This window comes from Phyllobates terribilis, unplaced genomic scaffold (assembly GCF_046119375.1).
Source record: "Phyllobates terribilis strain yellow unplaced genomic scaffold, ASM4611937v1 Scaffold_3612__1_contigs__length_73963, whole genome shotgun sequence".
Classification (NCBI taxonomy): Eukaryota; Metazoa; Chordata; class Amphibia; order Anura; family Dendrobatidae; genus Phyllobates; species Phyllobates terribilis.
This window is the reverse complement of record NW_027366365.1, coordinates 45,587-55,209: the sequence shown is the minus strand read 5'-3', so window position 1 is coordinate 55,209 and position 9,623 is coordinate 45,587. Positions and strand designations below refer to the sequence as shown.

The 9,623-nt window shown below is 36.5% G+C and overlaps 1 protein-coding gene across 1 annotated transcript; it reads right to left on the bottom strand.

Moving 5' to 3' along the window:
* Positions 1–646: 646 nt before the first annotated feature.
* Positions 647–3,090, bottom strand: LOC141248229 (uncharacterized). Its single transcript, XM_073669334.1, has 11 exons — positions 2,981–3,090; positions 2,854–2,902; positions 2,622–2,768; positions 2,456–2,543; positions 2,304–2,384; positions 2,133–2,197; positions 1,812–1,952; positions 1,570–1,686; positions 1,241–1,501; positions 1,103–1,160; positions 647–759 (listed from the first exon to the last, which is right to left on the bottom strand). Exons 1-11 carry the CDS (start codon positions 3,088–3,090, stop codon positions 647–649), a joined length of 1,230 nt encoding a protein of 409 aa, XP_073525435.1.
* Positions 3,091–9,623: the final 6,533 nt, after the last annotated feature.

Below are 9,623 nucleotides of genomic sequence, written 5' to 3'. Positions count from 1 at the left end.
CTTGAGGACAAGGTTCTTACGAGAGGAGGGATTTGATACAGTAACACCTAATAACAGAACACGTACTACTCAAATAATTCTATTAGACAATTTTATTAGGAAATGATGTATAACTAGGGATTGATAGATCAATGTACGTGTATTATCATTCTTGTAATCCTCTCTAAACACTCTCAATGAAATCCACTGTTCCATTACTCGGATTATCTTCTACCTGTAATACTCGGATCATCTTCTACCTGTAATTTCCCGCATTAAAATGTGAATTTGTTATTTACTTGAACATCAAATTCTGATCTCAGTAATTCCCGTCGTCTATTCTATTTCTCATTCTTAATCCCATTATCACTCTTTTATCAAGTAATGACATTGTTGATTGCTCTGCTTTGCTCTTACTGTCTGGGCATCATTCTCACTAGATTTGAATCCAAGTTGTATTTTGGGTATAGTTCATGCTCCAATCCACTACTGTAAGTGGAATCACACCTACATCAACTGCGTACTTGAGCCTGTAAAATCTCTCTTATTACTCATAGCCACAGCACAAACAAGAAGAACAAGCCGAAATAGTATTTGAATTTAACAAACTGAAAAACTCAATATCTTAAAATTCAAGATACTCCAAACTGTCCTATGCTCAAGGAACTCAAAAAGATTCTTCACTTGGTGCACCTCCAAACTTTTTCATCATCTTTGCAATAATAGGAGCTACCTTTGGATTTGCTTGGTACTTGGCAAGACTTGCAGGGTGTTTCATCACTGTTCAAAACCAGCAAGTGTACAGAAGATTAGATATTCATTCATGCTCATATAATAGCAATCAATCAATCAAATCCAACCCATTCAGCATTAGTACTCCGCAGAAACAAGTGGTACATGATTACTGTCGACGGCCACCAAGTAACAGCACCAACAGATACCTCACTAGCAGCTAACCAGAGTTTTTTACCAAATATTTATCCATAATCATGAAAACATTGACCATTACCTTGAACACCCCTAAAATGATATAAACCTTATCCCAAATGATGAATAATTGCTAAAATCACCTTTTAACACTACAAGCAAGTATATATTATCAAAAAGGGTTAAAATCATTTACCATCTTGAAGAGCAGCCATAATCTCTGGATCCTTAAAAGCTGCGAGCAATTCAGGGTCCTGGTGGAACCAACAACGGGTAAGGAAAGATGAGAAAATACGAGCAAAGTAATCAGATGCATTATCTTGATTCAACTCACATTCAATATTTTGCTGAAATCTACACCCGGAGGCATCCCCCCTGGCATGCCTCCCCCTGGCATGCCTCCACCTGGCATGCCTCCACCTGGCATTCCTCCACCTGGCATGCCTCCACCTGGCATGCCACCAGGGAATCCTCCAGGCATGCCACCAGGGAATCCTCCACCCATACCAGCAGGGAATCCACCAGGGAATCCTCCAGGGAATCTGCTGCTGGAAGATGATTGTTGTTCCTGCTTCTTCGCCTTTTCATATGCAGCCTAGAAAAAGGAAGGCAATAATAAGAATAAGGGTGGAATCTGAACAGAAGTTAAGAACAAATAGATACCTCAGCTTCAGCTCGGCGGCACAGTCTCTCCCGTTCAATCTTCTTGTCCTCTCTTTCTTTCCTCAACCTATCATACTTACGGCGGTGCTCCTCGATCTTGTGAGCGTTAGGCTCAACCTGATAATAACTAGATTTCAGGTCACATTGTTTACATTGTATTAATTTATCTTAAAGAGTACAGTTCCTTGTATAAATGTAACTACAAAATCAACAAGAGTGATACAAGAGAGAAAATTAAGGACCTTCTTCAGAACAGCATTGATCTCCTCATCATAGTCCAACGTAGAGGCTAAATGAAGGTCCTTTGCAGCCTCTTCCCACTGCCCAAGCATTGCTCTAGCCATGCCACGTGACTTGTACCCTTTTGCAGAGTCAGGATTAATCTGGAAAAGAAATAGTAAGTGCTAACATAGCATCACCTTAGAGATAGATATGCATCTGACTTACAGAACATAAGAGAAAGCCATTACGATATCAATAGCTATCCATGCTGGGATTTAAAGGGAATAAACAAGAGAATCATGAGTTTACATGTAAACAGCATCAAAAAATAAATAGTTTACCTCCAACGCAGCATTGGCATCTTTGATAGCAGCATTTGGTTTCTTCATCTTAATGTAAACAGTAGCTGTAAGTAGCAAATCATCAGACACATGAAACCATTACAGCCTCTCATCCAAGAAATTATAAATGATAAAGCTTTAAGAGCTGCAACAACCAAAATATAAGCTTACCTCTAGTGGCATACATGATAGCAGAAGTAGGGTTAAGAGTAATGGCCTCAGTTAAATTTTCAATCGCTTCATCCAGCTTGCCTACAGCAGCAGCAAACATCAAGCACAACACTACTGAGCCAAAAATAAACACCAACAAAAACAAGAATCACCTTCAGAGATGGCTTCCATGGCTTTGGCCTTTGATTCTTGTGAAGATTCACGGTTCTCATCCGTCACATCAACTGAGGGATCACCCATCTAGCATTCAACAGTAAAAGTTCAACATACATCAATCTAGAAAAGCATTCTGATCCTAAAAAGTTCTCAAAAATATACCTTCTGTGAAGGATCATCATCCGGCTCCACAATTTCACCCTCAAGCTCAATGTCGGATTCTACTATCTCATCCTCTTCTTCCTCCTCAAACTGAGGGGTGCGAGCCTCAGCCATGTCATCATCACTTTCGTCCACGGTATACGATCTCTACATTCCAGAAAATTTACACAACAGGTCAGAAACCCTGATATAACCTAAAAACAAATACAAGCAGAAAATAACATGGAAGTACCGGTTTCTCTTTCTCGCTGTACGAAGCCTCTGGAATCTTCGCCCCAAGACTGGAAAGACAGAAGTTCAAAGCTTACTCCAGAAGTCGAAAAATTAGAGAGGAGTTACGATAATTGTATTGCTTGTACCTTTCGAGATAGTCGCGGAAGAAAGAGAGAGATGGATCGGAGAGGAGGGAAGGATTGGACTCGCACTGTTTGATCAATTGCTTCAACTGATTCAAATGAGCGGCATCCATTTTTGGATCTGCAGAGATTGAACTGTCGAGGGTATTTGATCGATTTGTATTCGGGCGTATCGGAGTGAGGGTAACAGCTGCTCCGAGACTAGCGAGTCCGCAAACAAGTGTATCCAATCTGTGACCTTCTAGTAGCTTCTGCTCCCTGAAATGGAATTATTATTATCTTTAGCCTACAGCATCACGATATACTAGTAAATTATACTCTTTCTAGATATAACTATTTTTTTAATCGTATTTTCTTCATTTTATCATATTTATATATAATTGTTATATTAAATTATTTTATTATTTCTCTAAATATTTCTTTTTATATTTGCAATGACATTTTAGTAAGGTTATTTATGAAAAGAAAATTCTAATTTAATTTGTGTGAAATTTTGTGTAATGACAAGTATTTGTATCCGAACGAAGTATATTTTTATAAGGAAAAGTGTCGTGTAAGAATACTTCTTTATATGATAATTAGGAAAGAAGTGTTAGCATTCGATCAACCCTGATCCAAGGGCCAGAATCTCGCGCGTGTGACGCCACACACTCACTATTTAAATTGTTTCACCCTTCGTGCTTTTCCTTCTTTAGTTTAATAGTTTTCTCTCTCGTCTTGTTTTCCTTCTTCTCTCTTGGGAGTTTTCTACTTCTTCACGTTTCCATTCGTTTCTACATGATCGTATCTCGTCTCCTTCTTCGTGATCACATCCATTGTCTTCGATATGTTTTTATTATTCATCTCATCCCTTTCCAGTATTGATCTCAACTTTTTCCTTGATTGCATCTCATTCGTTTCGTTGTTGCTAGCGAACCGGTAGTTCTATCTGATTGTTGTTGTTTATCTTATCCTATCATTCTCTTATATCGTTTTGTTCATTCAACTTAGCGATAATCAGATCTGGTTTAAAGTTCTGTTTCATTATTTTATTTTGATATGGTTTTTTTTTTTAATATGATTAGGTTTTTCAACAGGAATCTATCGTCATTAAATGCATACAAATATAGTCCATACATATTATTTAAGTTTTGTGATCTTCTTCAACTCCCTATCACTCAAAAATACACACTTTTAGTCTTTGAGTAGAAACAAAAGATTCACATAACACATGGACTAATGAATAGAAATCATGCACTTTTACATGTAAACCACACACAAAATGTTAAGTAATTGTGCACTCTTTCACTTATATTAACTACTCCTTTGCACAAATATCACACCCTCTACCACATGAACCTTGCACAAACTCAACAAAAACATGCACCAATTCAAAGAAATCACACTTTTTCACGAAAATCATGCACTACTTTAAAAAAAAACATGCAAGCCATGCATATTCTCACATAAACTATGCACTACTTTTAGAAAATCATGCACTATATCATGTACATTCTCGAAACGAACCATGCATTATTTAAAACAAACCATGCACTATTGGCTTATGCTTGTGACATTTTATACCCCACTCTATGTTTTAGGTATTCACAAAAACCATGAACAACTCCGAACTAACCATGCACTATCTCTATGAAACCACGCATTTTCTCACAGAAACCACGCACTATTCCAACCAAAACATGCACTGTTTTTATAAAACCACACACTTTCTCACAGAAAACCACGCACTTTCTCACATAAACCATGCACTATTCCGAATAAACCATTCACTCTTGATTACAACGTATGGACATGTGCTTTGCAACTTTGTCCCCTACTTTATGTTGTAGGTAAAGTTGAAAGATGCGTTTTAAAGTTGAGCATTCACCTACTAGTGGAATATAATATCTTCATGTATGTGATAAAAACATCAAGCTTAAAATTGGTTAAATGTTTCGCTCTAAAGAAGGAGGAATTCCATTCTATCATCGTTATGCATCTGTTTGTGCGTTCAACATACCACTTGTAACATCATCAAAATCAAGCGATGGATCAACTGTGTTGTAAGTATGTTCTTTATAGCTGTGAAGGACATACATCATCTGGAGAACATATATTTGAATATTTAAATGATGAATCATCAACTAAATGTGGGATGGCTATTAATCGATGTGGTTCTAAAGCCAATTTTTTATGAGAGTACTTAGAAAAGAAGCCTACACTTTAAAGGTAGTTGAGTTTCCAAATCAAGGAATGAAAGTTTTCAATTGGTGGTTTATTGTTAGAAATCAGTTCATAGGCAGACGTTGTGGTGAACAAGCCAGATTAGTTAGGGCCCCAGACAAGGTTATCAGGGATATTGTTCAAAGATAGTTGCATATTGCAAATGTGGATTGATCCTTGGTCATTAAATAGTTATAGTATTTTTTCCTTATCCCAATAGCGGTTGGAAATAAGAGATTTGACATATCTATTTGTACTAATATTATTATTTGGTTTAGCAAAGTCTCATATATTACAACCAAAAATCCTCTTTCCAGATGGAAATGGAATCCCCATTACCAACATTCTAGAAGAGACCCTTAGCCAAATCGTCACGTAGTTTGATTAGTTGGGGCCATTGCCAAGATTTAATTTTCTCAGCTCTGGAGTATTCAAAGAGGTCTACATTTTTTAGATATTTCCCTTTGATAATATTGACCCACATATAATCTGGATTAGTTAGTATTTTTCCAAATTAATTTCATTTGTAGGGCTTTATTCATGATTTTCGATTTCCTGATGCTTAGTGTGCCATTAGATTTGGATCTACACACATTATCCCAACCAATAAATGGTGAGTGATTGGTGCCCTTATTCCAGTAGAAAATTCTATTTGTTTGGTTAAGATCATTACGGATGAAAGTAGGGAGCATAAAACTTTGAATTATATAATTTGGTTTGGCAGATAGATTCGATCGAATTAGAGTAGCTCTTCATTCTTGAGAAAGGGAAGATGTTTTCCATTTTGAGAGTTAGTTTTTAGTAGAAAGGATGATATCTTTGAACGTATCTTTATTGACCTTCCCATTGATAATGGGACATCCAAGGTATTTATCCAGTGAAATGGAGTTCATGATGTCTAGGGTTGGTTGTATTATGGCTTTAGATTGGTTTACAATTTGAGGTGTAGTTTGAAACATTGACTTATGAAAGTTGACATGTTGTCTAGAGATTTTACAATAGTCATTAACGATTATTTTGATAGTATTACAAGCATTTTGTTTAGTTTTGGAAAATATGATGATATCATAAACAAAGGACAGAAATGGTATACAAATTCTATTGTTAATGATTGGGAAGCCAATATTACTATTGTTGTTAATTTCAAATTGTAGTTGCCGAGCAAACACTTCCGCACAAATGGTGAATAGAAATGAAGAAAGAGGGTCACCTTGTCTAAGTACCCATTGGGGGACGAATAATTCAGCATGACCATTATTCACAAGAATACACATTCACTCACTTATGTTGTCCCCCCTCAGCTCACCCTAGCCTCAGCCTTGTTCTAATGTAAGAGAAGGATATAGTAGTGACACATTCTCTGATCGAGTTTATAAATCTTTCATTAAAACCAAATTTTAATAGAACATGGAAAAGAAAATCCCATTCAATTTTGTCATACGCTGTTTCCATATCTAGTTTTAGGGTCATCCAACCTTCACGTCCTTTAGTGAAAAATTTCGTCTATGAGTATATTATCTTGTATTGCTCTATCAATGAAAAAAACTCCTTATAGAGGGTGTATAAGTTTATGTAGTAGTGGTTTTAATCTATTGGTTATAACTTTGGAAATAATCTTATAAACCGTAGAGTATAGACTAATTTGTCTATAGTGATTATTGTTGGTCGAGCTGTCACATTTTGGGATGATAGTAATAAATGTGTGGTTGATTTGTTTAAGAATTTTCCCAAAGTTGAAAAAGCTTTTGACTTCTTTAATCATAGTTGGTCCAACAATATGCCAATACTTTTTTGTAAAAGATGACAAACATACCATCTGGGCTAGGAGATTTGTTGCTTCCAATGCTAAACAAGGCATTTTTTAGGCTGTGTCTTTATACACTCCATTATTTGGCTGCGTACACTCCAAAATCAAAACGCAATATTTTCGCGTTTGCAATATTTGGATTCGAAGTGGGGAGATACGCAAAAGTAACGTAGTATTCCTGCGTTAGCAGGAATCCTGTGTTTCGTATTAAATGTAGCCGTTTGAATATGACCGTTAAAAAACGCAAATTTCTTGCGTTTTCAACGGTCATATTTTACAAACACTATAAATACATCTCCTTAATCCTTTAGGTAGAAAAAATCACTTTGTATGCACAAAAAATGTCTACTAGTCAAGAAGAAGATGGTAAAGTTACGGAAGATTATGAGGAGTACGTTGATAGTGATGAAAAAGAAGATAATGAGTTTGAGTTTGATCATTTGCAGATAGCAAAGATAATGATGAGTTTGACGTTGATAATTTTCCGGTTAGTAAACTTATTTTTCATATATTTTTAATTTGCATTACTACTATATATTTATGCAATTTTATCCCTCATTTGTAGTAGATATAATTTGGTAAATATAGTTAGATGTTTGAATGAGTATATTTAAACAAAAAGTAAAATTTGGAAAATGTTTGAAATTACAGGGAAGATATTGTGGAAAGGAATTTGAGACTAACTTGAAGTGGGAAAGTCGAGATGATTTGGTTGATTGGGTAAAGAAAATGGGGAAAGAGTTGATTATGTGTTTAGTTATTAAACGAAGTACCATTAGATATGTTAGCTTGATTTGTGAACATTTTGGAGAGCAAAGATTGAGAAAGAAAAAATGTGCTTACGAAGATTAAGGGGAACGGGAGATTGTTGTGGAAACTCATGAAGGGACGCATACTAAGGAATCGGGGTGCACATTTAGGCTTGTAGGTGTACCGGAGAAGAAGAGTAAGCATAAAACAATTGACCGCAAATGGATATTGCGCATAGTGAGTGGTGTACACAACCAAAAATTGTTGACTCACTTTCAAGGGCATGCAATCATCGGTCAATTAACCGAGCAAGAGAAGATATTGGTGCGGAGCTTAGGTGAGTCATATGTTCCCCCATCTGCTATATGTAATGCATTGAAAATCTCATTTTCCGGGTAATGTCACTTTGCCAAAACAAGTTTCAAACTATCTACAAAAAGCGCAATTCGTGAACCGTGGGGATTTGACGGTCACCCAATGGACGCTCAATTTTTTAAAACTACGCAAATATGAAGTGTTTCCATTGAGGGAAACTCGGACCAATGAGGTGGACGTCTTATTTTTTGCACACGTTAACTCATTGAAGCTTCTTAAGAGGTTCCCGTATGTTATCGTCATAGACGCCACATACAAGACAAACAAGTAAGTGATACGTCATTTATAGTTTATTAGAATTTATCAAATTTTGGATATGTTCTTATGTTTCTTGTATTTTAACCTTAGGTATAACATGCCTTTGGTAGAGATTGTCGGTTTTACATGTACTCACAAGACATTCAACATCGCATATGCGTTTACCAAGAAAGAAGAGATTGTTCATTACACTTTCATCATGAGAAAGCTTCCTTATTTGTGCGAGGAAGCCGGAGTCATGCCAACGGCTATAATGACTGATCGAGAGCAATCACTGATCAATTCAATCCATATTATATTTCCGGAGGCTAAACACTTATTGTGTTGGGTTCATATAAAGCACAACATTGAAGCTTATTGTTCCCCTCTTTTTGAAGAATCCTGAAGCAATAAAAGCTTTTTGTGGACAATGTTGGGGACTCTTTTTCTCATATACGGAGGAAAGCTATGAAAAGAAGCTTGAGGAGTTGAAGAATTCATGGAATCCCGGGTTGGTTAGATATGTTGAGAAGTGGTGGCTAACACCTTACAAGGAAAACATAGTTAGAGCTTGGACTGACCACCATCTCCACTTTTTCATAAGAACAAGTAACAGGTATCGTAATTGTAAAACCTTATATATATTTTTAGACGATCCATAAATTATTGTCTTTATTATTGTTGATTGTTTTGAAAAGGGTCGAGGGTATGCACAAGATGTTGAAGAGAATTGTGGATTCAAGTATAGGCGGGTTTAGCAGGATGGTGGTCCGAATCGACTCCGCGATTGACAGCCAAGTTTGTAAGATTAAGGCAAGCATGAAGATATCACGGATCAAGATGCCCACACGATACAACAAGATGAAACCACATATCAAGATTGTGTTTTCTAGACTCTTTTATAGAGTATCAGATCGGGGCTTGATGACCTTGTATCATATATACGAGCTATTAATTGCGGGAAAATTTAAAGAAGAGTGCGATGATTACTGGATGACAGATTGTCTTGGCCTACCTTGCCTTCACACAATTGCTAGAGCTATCATTGAGATGAGGCCAATCATGCCTTCTGAGATACATCGCTTCTGGAAGCAGATTGATTGGGATAGGATAATACGTTCTGACGCCGACAATGTTACAGGTGATGATGTCAATATGACTGTTGGAGAGATGAGGTGCAACGAGTTTTTCCAAAAGTTTCAAAGAGGTGAGCTAAAGAAATCAACAATAGAGCATATGGGTGAAGTTTTCACAAACTTGGAGTACCCTTAACGA